This window comes from Kogia breviceps, chromosome X (genome assembly GCF_026419965.1).
Source record: "Kogia breviceps isolate mKogBre1 chromosome X, mKogBre1 haplotype 1, whole genome shotgun sequence".
Lineage (NCBI taxonomy): Eukaryota > Metazoa > Chordata > Mammalia > Artiodactyla > Physeteridae > Kogia > Kogia breviceps.
In genome coordinates this window covers 90,162,376-90,187,809 of record NC_081330.1, presented here as the reverse complement: position 1 = coordinate 90,187,809, position 25,434 = coordinate 90,162,376, and the positions used below count along the sequence as shown (strand labels likewise).

General features: G+C 41.5%; 1 protein-coding gene across 6 annotated transcripts in view; it reads left to right on the top strand.

Annotated features, from left to right (window-relative positions):
• MAGED1 (MAGE family member D1) overlaps positions 1-25,127 on the top strand; it is a 92,890-nt gene extending 67,763 nt beyond the window's left edge. For 5 of the 6 annotated variants that reach the window (XM_059051306.2, XM_059051305.2, XM_067023559.1 and 2 more), the window contains 12 exons: positions 18,970-19,043; positions 19,752-20,480; positions 21,146-21,814; positions 21,947-22,010; positions 22,227-22,306; positions 22,535-22,626; positions 22,853-22,932; positions 23,024-23,066; positions 23,337-23,399; positions 23,973-24,087; positions 24,322-24,707; positions 24,917-25,127. In XM_059051306.2, coding sequence (XP_058907289.1) covers positions 18,999-19,043; positions 19,752-20,480; positions 21,146-21,814; positions 21,947-22,010; positions 22,227-22,306; positions 22,535-22,626; positions 22,853-22,932; positions 23,024-23,066; positions 23,337-23,399; positions 23,973-24,087; positions 24,322-24,699 — 2,358 coding nt within the window. In that variant the 5' untranslated portion in view covers positions 18,970-18,998 and the 3' untranslated portion in view covers positions 24,700-24,707; positions 24,917-25,127. Of the gene's footprint in view, positions 1-18,167; positions 18,440-18,969; positions 19,044-19,751; positions 20,481-21,145; positions 21,815-21,946; positions 22,011-22,226; positions 22,307-22,534; positions 22,627-22,852; positions 22,933-23,023; positions 23,067-23,336; positions 23,400-23,972; positions 24,088-24,321; positions 24,708-24,916 lie in introns of those variants that run through there. The other variant, XM_059051304.2, reaches the window with a different exon arrangement.
• The last annotated feature ends 307 nt before the right edge of the window (positions 25,128-25,434 follow it).

Sequence of the window (25,434 nt, the reverse complement as noted above, 5' to 3'; positions counted from 1 at the left end):
GGCAAAATTTCATTCTTTTTTTATGGCTGAGCAGTGTTTCATTGAATATATATGTCATATCTTCTTTATCCATTCATCTGTTGATGAACACTTAGGTTGCTTCCATATCTTGGTAATTGTAAATAATACTGCTAATGGATTAGCAGTATTGACCTTGTTGTATTTGGGTCAGTACCACTAGAACACCCAACTATGTGCAAGTATGAAAAGTGTTCCTATGCAAAAGAGGTCACATGTGAAGTCCAGTTCTCACACTGCTTTATTTCCAGAGAACAGTTGGCAGTTCTGTACAACACAAATTGTCCTAGGGTAAAAACTGAAAATTCCAATATTTGGGCCTAGTTACCTTGGACACAAATTGTACTCTGAAATGGTGTTATTTAACTAATAAGCAGACAAGCACAGTATTTAAGTTTGTATGCAAGGGCTCAAAAGCTAGCACAAAGCTAGCTAGCAAAAAAGAAAAAAAAGGAAATAGCCAAAATGACTGTTAGAGTATAAATTTTCAGAAAACTTGTTAACAAGAACATCCTATCAGACTAAATTCTAGTTTTTTATTAAAAGCGGTTTTACCTCTTAAGAAATGGTTCACCAATGTATAATCTGTCTTTCTCTAGTAAGGCTTCCGTACATCTGGATGAATATCTAACTCCTTTTCTAGTATTTCACATAAAGGTTTGCCACCCTATCCCATGAAAGAGTTCTAAGCAATCTTAAGTGCTAATCAAAAACAAACTCCACCTAAAAACTTGTTTGTGTTAAAGACATAAAGCCAGTAAAGAGAATTTACATGATTTCAGTGGTCTACATCCTGTGGGAATTGTAAGGTATCAATAAATAATACTTGTCTTCCCTGCCTAGGTTCAAAACCAATTGAAATATAAATGTAGGAATCAGATAGATGGAGATCAAAACATCATCTTCATTACTAATAAAGCTGGTTGGAGAAGATGTTTTTAGTGTGAAGTTCCAATTAGTGTGGACCCCAGAATTAGGCAGATTTACCCAGACAACTGCAAAACCACAAGACTCCAGGCCAAAGTAGGCCCCTTATTGTATGGCAGGGAGCCAGTCAGAATGCATGTTCACTATAGGCACACAGATTCCTGAAAGGGAAGCAGAGAGCAAGGGCCCAAGCCAAGCCTACTCAGATATTTCTCCTAAACATACTAGTCATATAACTCATTTCTTTTCCCATGGACAGAAAAGCAGGAGTGTTAGTCTAGTTGAAGTTCTTCCACATGGAAACATGAGAAGTAAAGATTAAGTGTTCCATCTAACATAGCTCAGTGATATCTTCAGTATTACCATTTGCTTGAACCTGTCTATCCTCTTCAGTACCAAAAATATCACAATTTTGCTTTTAGCTTCACAAAAAAACTGTTGGGATATTTTAGGAAGACTTAAGTATAGTACAAATAACTGCATAGTTTCATATTAAAGTCATATCAATGGAATATTTTAAAACTTCATCTAAATGCAGTAACAAATCATGAAGAAATGCTTCTTAAAGGCAAATGTACCAAAAGGAATCCATTTACAACTAGCTAAAGTGGGAACAGAAGGCAGATTCAGAGTTAACTGGATGAAGGATGGATGGATGGTTGGGATGGGGGGAAAGTGTTCCCCAAAGAGGAAACAGCATAAACAAGGGCATTTATGTGCTGTTTGTTTTTAAATTTTTATTTTTATTTAATTTAGAATATTTGCTATTGTTATATCTTCAAGTTCACTAATCTTTCATAGTTAATTCCATCCAGTGTAATTTTTATTTCAATTATTCTGCTTTTTATCACTAAGCCTGTGATTTGTACCTTATTAAATATATCTCATTTCTCTACTTAATATGACCATTCTTTTTTCTAGCCTTTTGGACATATGGAACATAGTTATAATAACTTTTTTAATGTGCTTGTCTGCTAAATATAACATCTGTGTAAGATCTGGGTCAGTTTGGATTGATTGACTTTTTTTTTCCTCCTCATGATGGGTCCCATTTTTCTGTTTCTTCATATGCCTGAGTTTTTTTTTTTTAATTGCATGCCAGGCATTATGAACTTTACTTTTTGGTAAAATTTTGGTATAAAGGTTTACCTTTTGGTGCTATTGTATTATTATACATCTTCTTGAGCTTTATTATGAGAAGCAGTTACTTGGAAGCAGTTAAATCTTTTTCAGGCCTTGCTTTTAAGATTTATTAGGCTAGGGCTTCCCTGGTGGCGCAGTGGTTGAGAGTCCGCCTGCTGATGCAGGAGACACGGGTTCGTGCCCCGGTCCGGGAAGATCCCACATGCCGTGGAGCGGCTGGGCCCGTGAGCCATGGCCGCTGAGCCTGCGCGTCCGGAGCCTGTGCTCTGCAATGGGAGAGGCCACAACAGTGAGAGGCCCACGTACCACAAAAATTAAAAAAAAAAAAAAAAAAAAAAAAAAGATTTATTAGGCAGGACCACAACATTGTTCTGCTAAATTATCCCAGCCTACTGAGGCAAGCCCATCTGAATACCCCGTGCCTCAGGAATTGAGTTTTTCTGCTCTGGATGGTGGGAACAGGCATGATCCCCAGACCTGTCTGAGCTTCTGACACTTGTTCCCTCTAACACTTTCAGGTGGTTCTTTTCCAAGCCTTGGATAATTTCTTTATATGCATTCACTAATCAGTACTCTCCTGAATATTTTATGGCAATCCTTCAAAGGTCTCTGGAGTTCTCCCTAAGTGCAGTGCTCTCCTTTTTGGTATTCTGATCTCTGAACTCTAGCCACCTTGGTCTTTCTGGTCTCATCTCTGTCACCTAAACTGAGTGAATCCTCTGGACTTTGACTGCATTCTCCCTCATTGCACCACAAACTGGAAACTCCCCCAAGTTGTAAAGGTTCACCTCATTTTCCCTCATCTCTCAGGGATCACTGGTTTTCATTCCCGGATGTCCAGTGTCTTGAAAACAATTATTTCACATTTGTTGTCCTCCCTTTTTTTAGTATTTTGTCATGTTGGAGGGTAAATTGAGTCTCCAGCTTGCCTCTTAGGAAGCTATATGGTGGAGACTTGTTTAAGAATTCTTTCCTTTCTTTTCTTTCCATTTTCATTTCCATTTCCTTTTTCTCTTCTTCTTTATTCTTCCTCTCCTCTCCTTTGAGCTGGTTGGTTTCCTCACTACTGCCAAGTATCAGATATAAGTGATAGGTGTACTTTAAAATTTTGTTATCAGATGAGGAGAAAGAGCCTGAAAAAGAACAAGAAATTTATTCAAAATCAAGGATTTGAGGAAGATTTTGGATCACGGGGAATGTGACCACATATTCCAAGGATAACTCTTCATGACTCTGAGTTTAAGAAACTTCTGAGTGTAAAGACAGGTTAAAGAGACAGATTAACCTCCCTTCAAAGAATAGATGTTTAAGCCTTAGGATAGATACTCACAGAATTGGCTTCCAGCCAGGGAGCTTCGAAGACTATAGTAAGTATTAGAGTAACTGTGCTCTAATCTTAGACACTGTCCTACATTAGGATGAATCTATACATAGGACAGACAGCCCATGATGTGGGTCACATGATCATAGCTTCAGTCCAACTTCAGAGATCATAAGTCACCAAGAAGGTCATGATGGTGAGAAAACATGTGCAAAGAGTATTGAAGAGCCTTTAACCAGGCTTCAGATCTTGTTAACATCAGATAATTCATCAGCAGAGATAAACCCTATGTATGCAGTGATCATGGATGATCTTTCAACGAGAGTTCAAGTTACTCAACATTGCTAATCATCAGAGAAATGCAAATCAAAACCACAGTGAGGTATCACCTTACACCTGACAGAATGGCTATCATCAGAAGGAACACAAATAACAAATGTTGGCAAGGATGTGGAGGAGAAGGAACCCTCTACCCTGTTGGTAGGAATGTAAATTGGTGCAGCCACTATGGAAAACAGTATGGAGGCTCCTCAAAAAACTAAAAATAGAACTACCATGTGATCCAGCAATTCTACTCCTGGGTATGTATTCGAAAAAAACCACAAACACTAATTCAAAAAGATATATGCACCCCAGTGTTCATAGCAGCATTATGTACAATAGTCAAGATAAGGAAGCAACCTAAGTGTCCATTAACAGATGAATGCATAAAGAAGATGTGGTATATAAATACAATGGAATATTAACCATAAAAACAAATGAAAGTCTGCCATCTGCAACAACATGGATGGACCTAGAAGGTATTATGCTTATTGAAATGTCAGACAGAGAAAGACAAATACTGTATGTTATCACTTATATGTGGAATCTAAAAAATAAAACAAACAAATGAATATAACAAAACAGAAACAGACTCCCAGATACAGAGAACAAGCTAGTGGTTACCAGTGGGGAGAGGGAAGGAGGGAGGGGTAGGGGATTAAGAGATATGAACTACCATGTATAAAATAAATAAACCACAAGGATATATTCTACAGCACAGGGAAATATAGCCATTATTTTATAATAACTCTAAATGAATATAATCTATAAAAATATTGAACCACTATGTTGTATACCTTAAACTAATGTAATATTGTAAATCAACTATACTTCAATATAAAAAAAAGTTATTAAGTGTAGTTGAATACATGGTGAAGAGAAGCCATAGGAATGCACTCAATGTAGAGAGGTCTTTAGGAGCACGTCAAACCTTAGTAATCATCATAAATTCCAACCTGGAGGGAAATTGTTGACTATCCAAAATGTGATAAAATACTCCCCTCTCTTCTTATCTCATGCAGATTCCCCCAATCTCTATAAGTGGTTCTTTGGATCCCTCTTCACATGGCTTTGGCAAGGGAGTCGTTTGCCCTTCCCTTCCTCAAGGGAGGAAAAGACACTCTTTCCCAAGCCAAGGAGTCACAACACTGTAAATTGTTCTCTAATTCTTTCTAGTCTCTAAGTACATTTGGGCTAAGAAGGAATGGAATAAGTATCAGTAGCATGAGTAGTCTGCCACCCCTGCCTAAGCCCTATTGGATTGTGTTCAGGACGTGGCTCTCTTTAGAATATGGGGATACTTGGCATCTTTTTTTTTTTTAAGCTATGTGGCTTTAACCAAAATTTTGAGGCAACTGTAAAAGTCCCTGTGAATATCCTGCTGAATTTTTATTGTGTTTTCTTACTTTATACTTCATCCTTCTGTCATGAAAATCATCAAAATAATTCAGATTTTATCATTTCCCACTTAGAGCATAGTCTTGAAAGGTAGTTACTGAGAAAGTATTTTTAGGCCCTAAATACACATTTCCAAATTAATTTCCAGAAAAATGAATATTTATTTGGTTTTTGGATTGGGAAGGACATCTGTAGCATTAAAAATATAGAGGAAATGACAATGGAAAAGAAAGTAATGGTTTACATTTTTTCCTAGATCAAGAATTCATAAACAAAATTAAGAGGCAAGCCATAAACTAAAAAAATAAATTGCAGCAAATGAGCTAGCTATAAGGTTAATAATCTTAATATTTAAAGAACTCTCACAGCAGAAGTACAAATGTCTAATAAACACTGAAAGTATGTTCCACTTCATTAATCATGAAAGAAATGCAATTTAAATCAGTTAAATATCATTTTATCTATCAAACTGGAAAAGATTTTTCAAGCAAACACTCAACACTATCAGAGGTACATGTGACCTCTTCTACATTACTAGTATTGATCAAAATCTTTCTGGAAAGTGTTTTGGTATTATTGAATAGCAACCTTAAAATAGTTCATACACCTTTGACCTAGTAATTCCATTTCTAATAATGTACCATGAGAAAATAATTTGAAATATGCACCAAAGTTTGTGGGGAAAAAAATCACCACAATGATAATTTAATGAACAAAAATAAATAGAAATAATACTTTTGTTAATTAGTCATGGGTAAATTCATATCATTGGATATTGCATAGTTATTGTAAAGGAAGTTTGCAAAGGCTTTTTAATGTCTTGGAAAATGTTATGTCAAAATAATTGTGATGTAACATCATGTACTAAAAAACAGTCTCAGGTGGAATATATCATTTACCATCGTGCATGTGTGTGTATGTGTGTGTGTGTGTGTGTGTACAATGTTGGAGTTGGTATGGTATCCCAGTGCTTTTCAGATTATCCTTGTTTCATAAAATGAAATCAGGAAATGCCATAAAGCTGAAGTATGTGATGACTTGTCTAAGCCCAGCTCCCTGTTATAGTTGTCGTTAAAGCTTTGTGATTCTCAAATTAGGCGGTTTAGAAGTTTTATATTGATGCTGAACATTAAAAGACACATATGGAGCTAAATCATATCCCAGGTACATGAGAACATTGAGATATACCTCTGGATTTGCCAATGCAAATGATAGAGGGCCTGTGTGTCACAAGATACCAAGAGCCCTTATGGCAAGATCATCTGATAAAATATCAAACATCCTCAAACTGTGTGGAAGTTCTACTTGCAGGTTTCTTCCTCTTGTCTCTTCTGGTAACCTTCTGCTTATTAATGGAATATTAATTGCTGGGTGGTGGGAGGGAGGAATTAACTGGAAGGGAAATGTGGAGTATGAAGGAAGGTGTAACCTATTTAAGTTTATAAAAATATCATTTGATGTAACCTCGAGATGTCAGTTTGGCTGATCCTGTGATACAAATTGGCAAGAAAAACTCAGTAAGGTTTCTTAAAATTGTGTGAGTGTGACTGGGCTCAGTTTGTTTACATTAGACTGAGATCCATTAGTCCTTGAAAGCAGGTAATATGTGTGTTTTTACTCATCATTATTTCCCCAGCACTTACCACAATACATATAGCACCTCTTAAGCATACAGTACTTTAAAATTTCTTTCTACATTCTTACACATATGTAAATGAAAGAGATGAAATCAAGTTACCTCCATTCCAGAAAACATGGAAGAGGGATTTAAGAATTCCATAATGCTCATTTTGAGGCACCATAATGTTTTATGTTTGGGCCTCAATGAACAGTATCTTTGTAAGAGTTTTAAGAATCATATTTTGAATGATTAGTCTATCATTCACTTAGAAAGGGGTGTTATAATAGCATGATATGATTTTGGTTTTATTATTCCTTCTTGCACATCTATTAAATTATGATTTGTATATTATTCTGTTTACATTATGCAATGAACTTTTAATCTAGAATGTTTTTCCTTAAAGTACTATGTCTAATATTAATACATCTTCTTTTGTTTATTAATTGTGTGCCATAGCTTAATTCATCCTTTTATTTATCCTTGCTATATGTTTATGGTTGAAATATTTCTGTTGTGAATTGCATGTAGTTGTTTAATAATGGAAAAATGTATTGCATAAATTTCCTTTGATTAAAGCATCACAGAATATCTATAATTGTAGTTTTCATTTCCTCTTTGAAGGAAAGCTTCATTTATTCCCTCTCTGATGCTTTTCCTGTCTTTATGTAGTTCTACACTTCTGCCCTATATCATTTTCCTTGTGCCTGAAAAATCTTTTGATACTTCTTGCAGGGCAGATCTACTGGTCATGAATTCCTTCAGTCTTTGTTTGTCTGAGAAAGTCTTTATATCTCCTTCACTTTAAAATGATACTTTTGCTAGCCATAGAAATCTAGGTCACTGGATTTAATTCTTTTAACATTTTAAATACTTCACTCCCTCTTCTTGCATTCATGGTTTCTGATGAAGTCTGTAATTCTTATCCTTGTTCTGATATAAGTATACTTAGAAATGTTTTTCCTTTATCTTCTTCCAATATTTATCTTTGTTTTTGGTTTTCTGCAGTTAGAATATGATGTTCCTCAGTGTAAATTTTTTAGTATTTACCAGCTTGGTGTTCTCTGAGTTTCTTGGACCTGTGCTTTGTTGTCTTAATTAATTTTGGAAAAGTCTTAACCATTATTATTTGTAGTATTCTTCTGTTCCATTCTCTCTTTTTTCTCCATCTAGTGTTCCAGTTATGACATAGTTGTATCCTTTGAAATTGTCTCACAATTCTGGAATGTTCTGTTCTGTTTTTTTCATTCTTCTTTCTATTTATATCAGTTTGGGAAGTATCTCTTGCCCTGTCTTCAAGTTCACAAATTATTTCCTCAGCTGTGTCCAGTCTATTAATGAGCCCATCAAATGCAGTCTTTATTTCTGTCATGAGATTTTTTTATTTCTAGCATTTCCTTTTGATTCTTTCTTAGGATTTCCATCACTCTGCTTACATACCCATCTGTTCTTGCATGTTGTTTGCTTTTTTCATTAGAGCCTTTAACATATTAATTATAGTATGTTAAATTCCCTAATAATTCCAATAGCTCTGTCATATTTGAGTCTGATGCTTGCTTTGTCTCTTCAGACTTTTTCTTCCTGCCTTTTGGTGTGCCTTGTAATTTTTTGTTGAAAGCTGGACAGGTAATAGGAACTGAGAGAGAGAGGCCTCTATTGTGAAGATTTATGTTAATTTACTTTAGCAACAGGTGGCAGAGGCTTCATATTCTTCTAGCGTCCTTGATTTTGTCTCCTCTCCTGACTTTGGGCTTCCTTAGAAAGTCTCTGTCTTGCGGCTCATTCAGCTATAATCCAGTATAATATAGTGGAGCCCTGTTGGTATGGTGGTATGATGTGGGGGAAAGGGAGTATTTTGTAATATTCCAATTAAATTTCAGTGTTTTAGAGGGCCTGTGACTCTTACAAGTACTTCTTCTTGTATAGTCTCCACACCACCCACACAACTCCCCCTCTGCCACACACACACACCTTAGGTGAGACAAAAAAGCTAGAGGGGGGCTGGAGTGAAAAAAATACTTTCCTGCCTTCACGGCTCTGGGACAGGGCTCTGGTAGTCCTTCCTCCTGGAAAGTAGGACATTGTTATGGATAAGGCTCTGGGCATATTTCACAAGGATAATCACAAAGACTCTCACCCTCCTCCTGCTGGGGCTGCCAAGGTGTCTTTCTCTGATCTTTACTGTGAGAACCTGGTGAGATTCCTGGAAATAAAGCTGATGAAAGCGTGCTTTCTCAACAAGACTACCACTCCCAGGAGTTTCTCACTCTCATTCTAGTCCATATTCAGCCTCTAGCAGTTTGTCAAAATTTTCATTTAAGAGTTCCTACACTTCACTTTGTTGTAAAGGAGAAACTAACACACTATTGTAAAACAGTTATACTCAAATAAAGATGTTAAAAAAAAATAGGGACAGTGAACGAAACATACACAATTTTTGGCCTAGTGAACTATATATTCTGATTTAATCGGCTTGGGTTGAGGCCTTGCCATTGGTAGTTTTAAAATCTTTCCGGATGATTTTAATGTACAGCGAGGTTTGAGAATTGCAGTTGTAAATATAGCACTTTGGGAATTGCAGAGGCATTGCAGAAATTAAAAAAAAAAAAAAAAAGAGTTCCTACAAGTTTATGGCTCTAGTGGCTTCTGCCTTAGGTAAGCAGATCTTGTCTGTGACTCTTGATTTGCCTGTCCCTCAATATTTCAGGATGGTGGTTTGCTCTGAAACCTTGTTTCTCTTTCAAGTCCAAGAAAAGTCATTGACTTTTAGTTTGTTTAGCTTTTTGTTCTTGTTAGCACTTCTTTTCAAGACTGTATTTCTAGCCTCATATTCATTCTTTTGGGAAGAAAAGCAAAGAAGTAAGAAGTCAGTAAATACTGTGGGTTACTGAAAAAAGGAGAAACCTAGACCCTGTGTTCCAGGGATGGGAAGAAACCCAAAATAGGTTTGTAAGATCCTCTAGCAATGTGGCCTTGTGCCTCACTTCTTGGGTAAGGCCAGGAAGAGGACAAGGACAAGACTACAAAATAAAAATGGTTGTGTGGTATCTATATGCTTTCTGAGCTTTGGGCTTCCTCACATAGTTTCTCTCAGCTCAGAATATCATGGGACTATAAGAAGAATATGTTAATCAAAGACAGCGTCACAGAGATGAACAAGCCTCAGAATATGATAGGAGTAGCAGAATATTTCCCATGTATATGAGCGGGATATGACACCCTCAGAGAGAGTCAGACCCCAAAAGGGGCTTTGTGGTAAAGAATGAGACTCAACTCAACAGCTACCTGCCTGGACAAACATTGGTAAACCAGATATGACATCATGTCATGCTGGCATGGATCTGTAATACTCAACATATATCACCCATCCTAATGTTTTGACACTAAGATACCATAACTTGCACACAATCCCAAAGAATGGGGTGAGGAGAACTCCACACCACTGGAGTTGAGTTTCAACCACTCAATAGATTGGGAACTTGACAGAATTCAAGTTGAGTTGCAGAGAAAAAGAAAACTTACATTTCCTGCATACCTAAATTTGTCAGATAATACCCATACCTGATGAATAACGAGCAGCAGAAAGTATGTGATAAATGCTGAGTATCACACACAAATTTATCTGTTCAAAACCTGGGGCATGCGGCTCTTACTGGTTGAAAACCACAGTGGTCTTACCTCCAGGCAAGAGTGACGTCCTGTGAGAAATGACCTCTGGCACTTTGATGGGTACCAAATATAAAGGGAACTAGGTATTTGAGGAGAAAGAAAAGAAGCTCTAACATTAAGCATTCTTCTCTCTGCAGAGTGAAATCTGCCAATAGTGAGGTGTGATTCCACATCATTCCTCCTTCTCCCTCTCCCCCCATCCCCCTTCCTCTTCCTCCTCCACCCTGCCCCTCTTACTTCAGACACTTCTCTTTCCTCCCTAGTTATTTTCTCTACACCCTCCTTCCTCTTTTTCTTCCTTCCCCTTGTTTATTTTCCTTCCTTTTTCATTTACCCCTTTATCTCTTTCTCCTTCCACCTCCCTTTCACACTATTCCATCCTACATCTCTTCTCCCTTATGCATTCTACTTCCTCATTCTCTTTCCTCCTGCTTTGTCTATTTCAACTTAGTATCCATTCCTTCTCCATTCTCTTATTTCTCCTTATCTTAATAATTCCATTTACTTGCAACTGCTATTGTCACTCATTCTTCTTTTATTACTGTTTTCTTTTTTCTTCTTTTCTTCCTCCCTTCTCTTTCTCTTCATCCCCTCTCTTTTCAACTTTTCTCTCTCCATTTCTCCCTCTCTTCATGCGTCCTTCTAGCAACAGGATGATGAAAAGTGAGAGAATAGAATGGAATCGAGGTGTACTTAAAATGGTAGAATCAACAAGAATAGGCGATGGATTAGATTTGGGAACAAGGCAGAAAGAAACATGAGTAACTGTAAGTAAAATAGGAAGAGAAATAAACTACTAAATATGTTGTTTGAAAGCTACTTATAAAAAAGCAGAAAACATTCTAAATGGTGAAATGGTAAAATCATTTCAAGAAAAAGAAAGGGATGTTACTTTTTCAGATTATTGCCCAATATTGTTTTTGTTATTTCAGCAAGTCATATAAGACATCAAAATGACTGCAATATATATTGTTAATTAAGTGATCAAATTATTTTTTTCTTATAGTATGATTTTACATTAGAAATCTCAATAGTTATAATTTTTTTAAAGTCCCCAACTAGAATTGGGGACTTCTGCTTCCAGCAGGAAGAGGTAAATGGTATAGATGTACTCTTCCCTATTTGTCCCTGAGCATTATATATAAACCAAATGTGAGATGACCCTGAAAGTAGGAGATAAGATGGCATGCTCTCTAGGGAACTTGGATCCCAAGCAATGACGTGGTGGTGAGTTCCCTGGCTATGTAATTAGGCACCCGATCTCTCCCAATCAGGGTGGTATCAGTAAAAGCTTAATATGGAGCTGGAACTCTCACTTAGCCCTCAGTAACAAGAAGCCCCTCTCTCCCAGGTATCAGTGGAGGCTGAGTAGGAATGTGGACTCCACCCACATGTGGTAAACCAGAAGATTTAAATAAGATTCAGATCCGTATAAGATGCAAAATATCCTGGATGCAATTGAAAATCAATTGTCATATCAAGAACTATGATAATCACACCTGGAATGAGAAAATACAGTCAACGCATACCAACACCAAGATGACAGATATTAGAATCATCTACAAGGGTTTTTAAACAGCCTTGATAAAAATGTTTCAATGAGCAGTTGTTCATAGGACACATGAAAGAATAGAAAGTCTCAGCAAAGAAATAGAAAATCTCCAGCAGAATAGAAGATATAAAGAAGAATTAAAAAGAAATTTAGGAACTGAAAAATCCAATAAATGAACTTAACCAATAGATGAACTCAACAGCAGAATAAGATGACAGAAGAATGAATTAGTGAACTTAAAGGTGAAATGATAGAAATTATATCTGACAGAGAAAAATAGATTGAAAAACAAAAATAAATAGAGCCTTCAGGTATTTGTTGGACTATTGCAAAAGATCTAACATAGGTGTCATCATAGTCACAGAAGGAGAGAAGGAGGAAGGGCTGAAAAAGCGGCTGAAAACTTCCCAAATTTGAAAAGAAGCATAATCAGATAGACTCAACATCATCAACTAACAGGATCTAATTGATATTTATAGAACACTCCACCCAACAGCAGCAGAATACACAAAATGCTGATGAAAATAATAAAAGAAGATCAAAATAAGAGGAGAGACATACTGTATTCATGGATTAGAACAATGAACATAGGAAAGATGTTAATTCTCCCTAAACTGCTATACAGGTTGAATGCAGTTGCTATCAGAATTACAGGAAGATGCTTTGTAGTTATAAATTATTCCAAAATGTATGGAAAAACAGAAGAACTAGAATAATAAAATCTGAAAAAGAAGAATAAAATTCTATCCAACTTCCAAGACTATTGTATAACTACAGTAATCAAGACTATTGCAATATTGATGGATGAGTAGACACATAGACCAATGGAACAGAATAGAGAACTCAGAAATAGCCTCATGCAAGTATGGCCAACTGATTTTTGACAAAGGTGCAAAGATAACTCAATGGAAGGATTATATTTTAAACAAATTGTGCTGGAATGATCAGATGGATTTCTGTAGCTCTGCCTCTCCCATCCCCCCAAATAAAACTCGACATAGACTTCACATCTCATTCAAAATTTAAATCCAAATGGATGATAGACTCCCATATAAAAGTTAAAACCATAAGACTTTTAGAGTATAATATAGGATAAAATCTTCAGATCCTTAGGGCTTGTTGAAGAGTTCTTAGAAATGACACAAAAACCACAGTCTTTGAAAGGAAAAAAAATCAATAAATTGGACTTCTAAAAAATTTGCCATGTGACTGTTAAGAGGATGAAAACACAAGCTACAAACTGGGAGAAACAAGTCTGCAAACCATATATCTGACAAAGGACTCATACATAAAATATATAAATTCTCAAGGTTCAACACTTTTTAAAAAAGAAAGAAAACAATTGAAAAATGGACAAAAGACATGAAGAAACATTTCACCAAAGAGGATATATTGATGGCAAATAGGCACATGTTAAAAGTATTTGACATCATTAGCCATTAGGGAAATGTAAATTATAACCACAATGAGTTATTATTTCACATTTATCAGAATTCCTAAAAATATGCAGCACATGCTGCCAAGGATTTGGAGAAAATAGATCCACTCACATATTGTTGGTGGGAATGTAAAATGATACAATCACTCTGGGAAAGTTTGGCAAGTTTCTTATAAACCTAACATGCTCTTATTACACAATCCCGCAATTGCCCTCTTGGGCATTTATCCCAGAGAAATGAGAACTTATGTTCACAGAAAAGAACTGTACAAAAATGTTTATAGCAGCTTTATTCTAATAGCCCAAACTGGAAACCACACAGATGTACTTCAGTGGGTGAATGGTTAAACCAACTGTGGCACATCTATACCATTGAATAGTACTCAGCAATAAAAAGGAGAAAAACACACAACTTGTATGTATCTCACAGGCATTTTGCTGAGTGAAAAAAAGTCACTCAAAATGTGACATACTGTATGATTCCAATTTTATAACCTTCTTGAAATGTTAAAATTACAGAGATGGAGAACACATTAATGGCTTCTAAGGGTTAGGGATAGTGGCAGGAATGGAGGTAAGTGTGACTATAAAGGGGTAGTACAGGGAAATCTTTGTGGTGACAGAATAGTTCTATATCTAGGTTGTTGTGATTACTGTGGAAACCTCCACATGTGATAAAAACTACACACGTGATACCAATGTCAATTTCCTGGTTTTGATATTGTATTATACATATATAGATGTGCTCACTGAGGGAAGCAGCTAAAGGGTACATAAGACCTCTCTGTACTATCTTTGCAATTTTCAGTGTATCTATAATTAATTAAAAATTTTAAAAAAATCTTAAGTATGTTAAAGTCGTAGAATTAATAAAAATAATTTGCTAAGAGCAGCTGGCCCAGCTGTATTTCAAAAATCATGCCATAAATATTGGCATGGTTGGATACTATTACTGTCACCACTGAATACTATATACTGGATGCTGCCCTTGGCCCTGCTGCCAATGCTGTGCCTAGAAACTGGATTTTCTTGCGGTTCCTGCTCCCACCATCACAGATATGGCATTGAATTCCATCATTGAATCTTTGAATCACTCCTTTCAGATCAAGTGTTAGGTTGGAATTATGACTGTGCAGTAGAAGACTTGACTCGGCAGGTCTGGGGTGTTCAAACCCTGTGCATTCCGAAAAATGTCTGCACATTCCAAAGAAAGGTCCAGCTCTTGACGAACCCCTGGGAGATAACCTCTAAGCCTTTGGCATATCGTGCCTGATTAGAGTCTCTGTTCACCCGGGGCTTTGGGCCAACAGATGGTTTATGTTAAGAGTATGATTTATAGTGGGGCCTTGAGCCTTGCGGCATTAGTTTGACCTCTGCACAGGCTGAAGACTGAGTAAACTAAGGTTAGCCACCCAGGTGTTCCATGCCTACGTGACTGACCTCCAGTAAAATCCCAGGCACCAAGGCTCAGGTGAGCTTCCCTGGTTATCACACATCTTGCTGGGAGAATTAAACACTGCCATACAACTCCACTGAGAGAGGACAACTGGAAGCTCATCACTGTTCTCTCCTGGACTTTGACTTATGCACCTTTTAGCTTTGTGGATTTAAATCGGTATCCTTTCATTGTAATAAACCATAGCCATGAATGTAGCCCCTATCCTGAGTTCTGTGAGTGCTTCTGGTGAATCATTGAACCCGATGGTGCTCTTCAGGACCCCACCACACTGGTAAATCCTAGATCATATTCTCTTAGCTGCTAAGGGAATGTGAAAAAGTGAATATATCTGGCCTTTTTGTCTCTTGCAGTTGGAACTGTTACATAGTATAGAGTATACACACTTACTAAAATGTGAAAAAAACACTTGCAGTACATCTAGCTCTAAGGGATTTCAATAAGCATCTGTAGGACTGTACAAAGAAGTCCCCAAAATAATTAAGACAAAGACAACACAAGAAAAATAGGTAAAAGACTTGCATAAGTATTTTCCAAAAGAAATCCAGTAGGTCCATTCTTATGTGAATATGTGGTCCACTACTTACTTATCAGAGATGTAAATTAAAACCATAAGGAGATACCAGCAAATTACACATCAGATAGGAAAAAAATGGTAAAGTCTTATGACACCAAACCTAGAGTATATCAGTCTTACTCCTGGGCATCTGATGTCAGGAATAAATATTGAGCATTAAAATATAAGGATATATGTACAAGTATTTTATTGCAATGTTGTTGGTATGTGCTCCCTCCCTCTGCCAAAACACCTGAAACCAAAATGAATTACCATCAGTGAGGAAATGGTTGAATACATTGTGGTCCATCCCTATTATGGAATATTATGCAGCAATGTAAAAGAATGAATCAGAGGTAGATTAGCATTAACTAAGATAAATCAGATGCATTAAAGTGTATATAATATGATCTTAATTTTTGTAAAACAAAAAACATGGAACATGTTTGAACATGAAAGGATATTAAAATGGCTGTTAAAAATGCATGTCTCAGATGAGGGTATAGAGGTGAAAGAAAGTGGGAGGCAGTAAGTAAAAGAATGCAATTTAAAGTATGGCATATATAATGTAATCCCATTTATGTAAGAATATATATGCATAAAGTGTTGTATGAAAAGGTAGCATCAAAATCTTAATAGCAGTTATCTCAAGGTGGTGAGATTTGGAGTGATGGCTACTTAATTTCTAAAATATTTAGGTAATGTTTGAATTTTTAATGATGAATATGCATTATTTGTGTAATGAGTAAAAGTAAGTGAATTCATCACAGGAAAGCAAAAAGAGTGCCTCTCAGGTTTCTTGTGTAAGCAGTAGGGTGGATGGTGGGATTCATTCATTCATTAAACAAATATTTTTTGAGCATATAAAATATGCCAGGCATCATTTTAGGTGCTAGGGATACAGCAATGAATAAAACAAACAAAAATCCATCTCTCTAAGAGAGAAGAGCATGACTAAAGGAGAAACACAATGTGCTGAGGAGGAGGATATATGGGACCTGTTAATTGTAAAAATACCGAGACAATTGCAGAAGTGAGGTAGGCTGTTGGATTATAGATCTAGAACTCATAAGCCAAGTCAAGAACTGGAGATACAGATTTGGGAGCAGAAGGCATATAACATGGTGTTTCAGACCTTTCCTGAGTCTGATCACGTCCCACTGCAGACACTTTACAGAGGAAGTGCTGAGGAAAAACAGGCAGCTTGACAGGGGAGGTTGCTATGCAACAGATGAGGAAAGTCATCCAGCCAGGCAGAATTGATGTTGGCCCTTGGGGACCAAATGCTGCAGTTCTTCCCAGCATTAGTTTCCTTTCATATTTTGGCTCCTGGCAGGAGCTGATGCAAGAACAAATGTGAAGTGTACAAAGATCTACCTTGGATTTTTGGAGAGTATCAGTTCAATTTGAGTCATTTCACATCTGTATATCATTTTCTGCCTTTTTGAGCCACTCCAGTCATTCTGGAAGTGCAGCATGTTTGTTGTTGAGTAGGACCCCAGTAAGTGCTACTTGTGCTTCCCATTGAGAAGCCGGGCTCAGAGAATTCCAGTGGCCTGAGTGGGCTCATGCAGCTAGTGACACACTGGTCCAGCACTCCATCCCACGAATTGAGGCCCAGCCCTGGAAGGAAGCAGGGCAAACATTCACTCTTAATCAAGGCTTGCCATGGCTCAGACATACAGGTGCCTGATTGTCCTGGCTGCTCCAGCAGGCACCAGGAAGGCCCCAGGGACAGCGTGTTTGTGCCACTCACAGCGAAGAGGCCTGACAGTCGGAGCAGGGAGTGGACCCCCAGGAGCAATTTGCACACCGGGATGGACCCACGTAGAGCAGGCGGGGAGGGCGTGCGGGGTCTTCCACCTGTGCCCTCCGGGATGCACAGCGTGAGCTTTGGTCTCAGGGAACAGAACCCTTGCTTGTTTGGGACAGGTGTTGACAGAGCAGGGGAGGTGGGGCGGATCTGTTGCTCAAACTGAAGAAGGGAGGGTGCCTCAGTCCCCGGGCCAGCGATGGTGCAACAGGGGTTTTTAGGGTCTGGAAGACCCAGGCCCACATTTTGCATTTTCTGTTTACTGGCTCAGTGACCTTGTCTAGTTCATGTAATGTCTGTAGCTCAGCGTCTTTATCTGTACAATGGAGATGCTGACATCCACCTCCCGGGGCTGCTGTGAGAGGAAAACAAGCTCCAGAGTAGATCGTGCTGTGAAGTACACGTTGTGCCCTTCCCTCCCCTCCTCCCCGCCTCCACACACAAAATAAATAGCTGGAGCTGCAAAAGGGCAGGAAAGAAGCTAATGTTTATGAGTCTGGAAGCTGTTAGGTGGGGGTAAGATCATGTAGAGTCACGTGGCAGGCACAGACTTTTTCTACCTCCATTAATGAATCCTCTGGCCATTCCTTTTCCTAGGCCCCCTAAGTGGATGAGCTTATTTTTAGCAGGAGCCTAGCACTTGTTGCAATTAGAGACCCCACAGAGACCTCCTTAATAGTGACCTAAGTGCTGCTTGACTAGAGGGTGGAGTTGCATGCCCACCTGACAGGAGGGGCCTTGAGAGGGAGGGATAGAACAGAGACGCATTGCGGAAAAGGTAGGGGGCCGGTGTGTGGGGCAAGGGGTGGGATCTAGAGGCACAGCGCATCTGTTTGGGGGAGGGGATATAGAGGAAGGGGAGGGACCTCTGTAAACTGTCCACCTGGTTGGTGGTGGGGTGGTGTGTTGGCAAAGGGGCGGGACTGCTTCCCGCTGCACATGCGCAGCATAGTCTTCAGGGCGAAGCTTTTGTTGGGGAAACGGGCGGGACTCTTATTTGGTCGGTCAGTTCTTGCGCATGCGTACAACCATGTGAGGCGGTGGGTGGTATATTAGGCGAAGAGGCGGGGTCGTCCTAGCTGCCGCGCTGGCATTTTCTCCTGGACAAGGAGAGGGTGCGGCTGCTGAGAGCAGAACACTGCAATCCCGATCCTCTGAGTCGTGAAGAAGGGAGGCAACGAGGGGGTTGGGGTTGGGGCCTGAGGCAAGGTGAGAATTAGCCCCCAGACAGGGCATCTTGCCCCCTGGTGCGGGCCCCCCATTTTTCATTCCGATCCCTTTACCCCGGATTCTGATCCCTCTTCCACTCCCCAAACCCCGATTCACACACCCCTCACCTGATCCTCCCTTATTCAGAATCCCTGTTCGCTCTCTGAACCCCTCCCATCGTTCAGAATCTCTACAGATTTCTCGACCTCGATCTGTACTGTTATACGATTCCTCCTGATTCGAAAACTCCATTCAATTCCCTAAATGCGAATCCCAACGCAATCTGCCTGGATTCAGAACTCTTATCTGAACCCTGATTTGAAGCTTCTCCCCGTCGTAGCTTCTCGGGATTCAGAACCTCCATCCGGACACCCATTCACTTTTCGCACTCCGATCTGGCCCGTTCCCCTCACATTCAGCACCTCATCCGCCCCCACAATCAAACCTCAAACACCACCGTCTCCCCAAATTTGTTCCTTCGCATTTGCCCTCTGTAGTATAACGTCCAACTCCTCCTCCACACCCCCCAGGCTCTGCTCTTGCCAGAGGGACAAGAACCATGTCTCAGAAAATGGACTGTGGTGCGGGCCTCCTCGGCTTCCAGGTGAGATCTCCACTCCACTCCCCACCATTTCCCTAGCCGACAGTTCCCCCCCGGGCCCCTTTGGCTGTCCAAACGCCTGGATCCGATTTTGCCTTCTTGGTGCCTAGATTCCGTCATTTTTCAAATTCCCATGGTTTAAGGGCGCGGGGTGGGGGGGGTCGTCCCTTTTCAGCCATCAGTCCCTGCTCAGAGAAAGGGGAGACCCTGTTAGTAGTCAGGGCAATCTGCCCAGAGAATCCTGGTTGGGTAAGGAACCTTTTTTTCCCATAGTCCTGAGGTTTGTAGAGCTCTCTGCCGCCCCCTCCCCCAACCTCCCGCCTCCACCCTCCCTTTCTCCAGCATTCCCCACCCCCTGCGACCCCCGTATTCTCCTCAACTCCTCAAGGCGGCACTCTTGCTCCGCCTCCTCCTCCTGAGCTCCTACCTCATTCTGCATTGCCCTGTTCTAACCTCACTTCTAGATCAGCACCCCCCCTCCACCTTGCCCCCTCTCCTCATTTGGCCCCACCCCTTGTTTAGCCCCTGCCCCACTCAGCCCCTACCACAAGTTTTGTTATCCCTTAACCCACGCAGGCCGCTAGATCTCTTCCTCAGCCTTCCTCTTTGCACCAACCGGTCGCCTGCACCTCCCCTGCGTGTTCTCTCCCCTATCCTCCCAACCCCACTTCGCAGACCCAGAGATTTAATTTTTTTCCCCTGTATTTTCAGGCTGAGGCCTCCGTGGAAGACAGCACCTTGCTTATGCAGACCCTGATGGAGGCCATCCAGATCTCAGAGGCTCCGCCTACCAACCAGGCCACAGCAGCTGCCAGCGCGCCGAATGCTACTCCTCAGAGTTCACAGTCCCCAACAGCCAGTGAGATGGCTGATTTGCAGGCTTTAGCAGCTGCCACTAAGCCTAAGACAGCTTTTAAGGCCCAGAATACCACCACAAAAGGCCCAAATGCTGCCTATGATTTCTCTCAGGCTCTTAATGCCAAGGAGACTCCCAACACGCCACCTACAGCAGCCTTTAAGTCCCAGAATGCCCCCCCAAAGGGCCCAAATGCTGCCTATGATTTTTCCCAGGCAGCAACCACCAGTGAGTTAACTGCCAACAAGTCGGAGCTGGCCTTTAAGGCCCAGAATACCACTACTACGGTGAGCCCAAATGCCACCTACAATTTCTCTCAGTCTCTCAGTGCCAGTGAGATGGTCAACACTCAGCCCAAGACAGCCTTCAAGGCTTGGAATGACACCACTAAGGCCCCAGTAGCTGACACCCAGACCCAGAATGTTAACCATGCCAAGATAGCCACTTCCCAGGCTGACATAGAGGCTGACCCATGCCCAGGTATCTGTGAATCTGATGGTGCAGCTGCACAGACATCAGCAGATGGTTCCCAGGCTCAGAATCTGGAGTCCAGGACTATAATTCGGGGCAAGAGGACCCGCAAGGTGAGATCCCCACTAGTTCCACTTTGCTTTGGGTGCTCTCTTTTCTTCTCTGAGGTTGTTCATTTGTTCTAAGCAAAACAAAACTGAATATATATAACTGTCTGTATTTGACTAGGTTGTAGGGGATGATAAAGGTGAAAGTGTTAATTCCTGTTCTCTGAGTGTCCACAGACTAATGGGGAGATGAGACATGGACACATAATATATACAGTCTGTATGTAATTCACTTTACATTTTGAAAGTAGCCACCATGTGTTAGGTCTTGGCCTATAGGCACATTCACACAGGTTATCTCACTCACTAAATCTTCAAGGTACCTCATACCAGCTAGGGATCATAGTTTCAGTTTTACGAGAAGGAAACTAAGCCCCAGAGAGGTGAAGTGACTTGAGTGATTTGTCCAGGGTGGTACAAGCAGAGCCAGTGGTGGACATGGGAAGAAGAGAAGCCTCAGGCCCCACCCTTGGGTTGCTCCTGGCCTGGTTCAGAGATGAAACTCCTGCCTGGAAGACAGTGAAAGACAAGCCCAGGACTCAGGGTGACCATTGGCTAGTGGGTCAGGCTGTCACTACAGGTGAGGGTTTTAGGGGGCCTTCCTGGAATAGATATGGTGAGGACATAGAAACAGTTGGTGACCCTGACCTTCCTTTTCTCTGATGATGCAGATTAATAACTTGAATGTGGAAGAGAGCAGCAGTGGGGATCAGAGGCGGGCCCCACTGGCTCCAGGGACCTGGAGGTCTGCACCGGTTCCAGTTACCACTCAGAGCCCACCTGGTGCACCCCCCAATGTGCTCTGGCAGACCCCATTGGCTTGGCAGAACCCATCAGGCTGGCAAAACCAGCCAGCCAGGCAGACCCCACCAGCACGTCAGAGCCCCCCAGCTAGGCAGACCCCACCAGCCTGGCAAAACCCAGTTGCTTGGCAGAACCCAGTGATCTGGCCAAACCCAGTGATCTGGCAGAACCCTGTGATCTGGCCAAACCCCATTGTCTGGCCTGGTCCAGTTGTCTGGCCAAACCCATTGGCCTGGCAGAATCCACCTGGATGGCAGACTCCACCTGGATGGCAGACTCCACCAGGCTGGCAGGGTCCTCCAGATTGGCAAGGCCCTCCCGACTGGCCACTACCCCCCGATTGGCCACTGCCACCTGATTGGCCGCTTCCCACTGACTGGCCACTCCCACCTGACTGGATCCCCACCGATTGGCCAGTTCCACCTGACTGGCAGAACCTGCGCCCCTCACCAAACCTGCGCCCCTCTCCCAACTCGCGTGCCTCACAGAACCTGGGTGCCTCACAGCCCCGAGATGTGGCCCTTCTTCAGGAAAGAGTAAGAACTGTAACTCCCCAGTCACTTCTCCCCCCACCCCTTGCTCTTTTCATTGTTGTCTTTCCATCTATAATTCAACCAAGTGTTCTGTAAATATCTTATAACTTTAATGATTTCCTTTTTCCCTCCCAGGCGAATAAGTTGGTCAAGTACCTGATGCTTAAAGATTACACAAAGGTGCCCATCAAGCGCTCAGGTAGGTATCCAGTGCCCTCTCCAAGAGCTCTGCTCTTCCCCTCACCCCGTGCTCTGTGGACATCTCTTTGCTTATATGTCCCCTCCTCTTCAATCTCCTCCTTACATGGTTGAGTCTTTCTTTTTCACTGACTGTGCTCCCCTGGGCAGGGCTGGTAAAGAGGTCGCAGCTCTGTGGCCCCTGCTCAGCTCAGGTGCTCCCTCCTCTCTCCTACAGAAATGCTGAGGGATATCATCCGTGAATACACTGATGTGTATCCAGAAATCATTGAACGTGCATGCTTTGTCCTGGAGAAGGTGAGAAGGCAGCCCTGAGGAACAGAATGATGGGGAAAGGTTTTTTGGTTTTTGTTTTTGATAGATATCATGGGAAAGTCTTGATTTAAAAGATTCATGGGATTCCTACTGGGAGTTTAGGGCAAATCTCACAGGGAGGCGAAGGAGTAGCTGAGTGTGGGTAGTACTGAGTGGGGGTAGCTTATGCTAGATTTTGTAATTTCATAGTCTGTTTTCTTGTCCCTGTAGAAATTTGGAATTCAGCTGAAAGAAATTGACAAGGAAGAACACCTGTATATTCTCATCAGTACCCCTGAGTCCCTGGCTGGCATACTGGGAACGTAAGATGGGAAAGGAGGTGGAACATTGCCTTTCTCAGTGATGCTTTTTTCCTGGAGTTTCGAGGAGGTCAGGGTCCAGGATTCAGGGTCACATAGCAGGTCATGGGCAGACCTGGGGTAGCATTATCCCCTAGCTGAGGAATACTGGGGAAGCTAGATGGGTAAGCTGCCTGGGGTGTCTCATGCAAATGACTGCTGAAAATATATTCTTTTTGTACTTCTTTAGGACCAAAGACACACCCAAGCTGGGTCTCCTCTTAGTGATTTTGGGTGTCATCTTCATGAATGGCAACCGTGCCAGTGAAGGTGAGTGGCTGGGCCAGCAGCTGGGGGTTGGCTACCACCTGATTTCCATGCTCATTTTCCATCCCTTGTCTCCCCTTGCCTCCCATTGCAGCTGTCCTCTGGGAGGCACTACGCAAGATGGGACTGCGTCCTGGGTATGATTGGGCTCTCTCATTTCTTGCCTGTTTATATCATCCTTTGGCAACAGAGGATGGTCCCAGGATTGCATCAGCCTGGTGGTCTAAGGGAATTGGTTTGGGGAGGTACAGAGCCCAAGGATGTGACCTGGGTGGATGGGGAAATAGTCCTGACCTCTCCGCCTCTTCTCTTGTCTCTGACCTCTGTGCTGGAAAACTCTTTTATTTCCTTTGGGCAATGTCATAGTCTCTGATTATGGATCCCTTTTTTTTTGTTGTTACTATCAGGGTAAGACATCCCCTCCTTGGAGATCTGAGGAAACTTCTCACTTACGAGTTTGTAAAGCAAAAGTAAGTGATGCCTAAGCAGCCTTGTCTGGTCTTCATGAATTCTGTGTGCTGGTCAGCCTCAGAAAACCCTTTCCATGCTCATTTCTTATACTAACTATACCTATACCTATGCATATACACACACATATGTACTCAGGTGTATTTATTGAGTATACTCCTTGTGGTTGGATTTTCCTGCAGTATAGTGATCTTGCAAGTGGAGCCTGTCCACCACGCCCACAGTAGATATTCCAAAGGCTGGGCTTAGCTGAGGCTTTGCAATGGGCCTATCTGTGGTTCAATGACAAGATTATAAGAACTTGGAGCTAGAGCTGTGACAGAGGGGGTGAAATTAAGTGTTGTCCTTTCTATGACCCTACTCAGGCCACCCTCCAGGCCTAGGTGACTGCTTTGTGTAGAAGCACTGGCACAAAAATTCAAAGGCCTGATTGTTAGAGGGTAAATCCATGTTTAGGAATGAGACTGGGGGGAGTCGCTACCTGAAATCTGGGATGTCAGAATCTCAGATTACTATGCATTGATGGACTATCATTCTGCCTGGGTAGAAACAAAGGCCTTTCTCCTCTTTCTAAGGTACCTAGACTACAGACGAGTGCCCAACAGCAACCCTCCTGAGTATGAGTTCCTCTGGGGCCTCCGTTCCTACCATGAGACTAGCAAGATGAAAGTGCTGCGATTCATTGCAGAGGTAATAGAGGAACTGCAAGACTCGATAGGTTAAGGGATGAAGTATGACTGGCTGGGAAAAGTCCAGAGCAGGAATGAGATTTTAGGTGTCGCACACGGTAGGTACCACATTATTGGTGGTATTTGTTGTTACTACATAAACAATAGCACAAAGTAGGGTGCTAAATATATAGTAGGTGCTTCATAAATATTAACTAATACTATTATGGGTTTTATTTTCTACTCCTCATCTCAGGTTCAGAAGAGAGACCCTCGTGACTGGACTGCGCAGTTCATGGAGGCCGCAGATGAGGCCTTGGATGCTCTGGATGCTGCTGCAGCTGAGGCTGAGGCCCGGGCTGAGGCAAGAACCCGCATGGGGATTGGAGATGAGGCCGTATCTGGGCCCTGGAGCTGGGATGACATTGAGTTTGAGCTGCTGACCTGGGACGAGGAAGGAGATTTTGGAGATCCCTGGTCCAGAATCCCATTTACCTTCTGGGCCAGATACCACCAGAATGCTCGCTCCAGATTTCCTCAGACCTTCGCCGGCCCCATTATTGGCCCTGGCGGTACAGCCAGTGCCAACTTTGCTGCCAACTTTGGTGCCATCGGTTTCTTCTGGGTTGAGTGAGATGTTGGGTAGGTATATCACTTTGGATTGGGCACTTAGGGTCATTGGGAGATAAAGACTCCATGGGAATGTATTTATGTGCTCTAGCTGGGAGTCCTAGGAAACATGTGGTGGGGAATTGAGGGAAGTATGGGGAAGCAGTATTTGTTATTTATGTTCCTTACTATTTGGTATATAGCATTGATTTTTCCATTTTATTTCTTTTTTATGTTCACAGATATTGCTAATCAGTTGCAATAGTCTTTCCCCTGAGTGAGGCTGAAGCCTCAGAATCCTTCTAAACACAGCTATCTAGAGAGCCACATCCTGTTGACTGAAAGTGGCATGCAAGATAAATTTATTTGCTGTTCCTTGTCTATTGCTTTCTTCCCTCCTTGTGTGCTGTCAAGTTTTGGTATCAGAAATAAACGTTGAAACTGCAAAGTGAATTAGATGTGCTCCCTGTTTTTTCTGTGTTTAGGGAGAGAGCAACATGTTTTTATGGGAGAGATGGGGCCTCAGTTCTAGATGGGGCCTCAGTTCTAGCCTGAAGAGCGGATCAGCTTTCTGACTAATGGATAGGGAAACAAAGGAGGGATTGATGAACACGAATGTTAATGAGGTCTAAAAAAAAGTATGATATTAAATATCACTGAAGTGACTCATATGTGATAGATATGCTGCTAGGTGTTTTGAAGTGACATTGAAAGATGAAATAATGAGAGAGGGTGTAGGTGGTCAGACAGTTGCATTTAA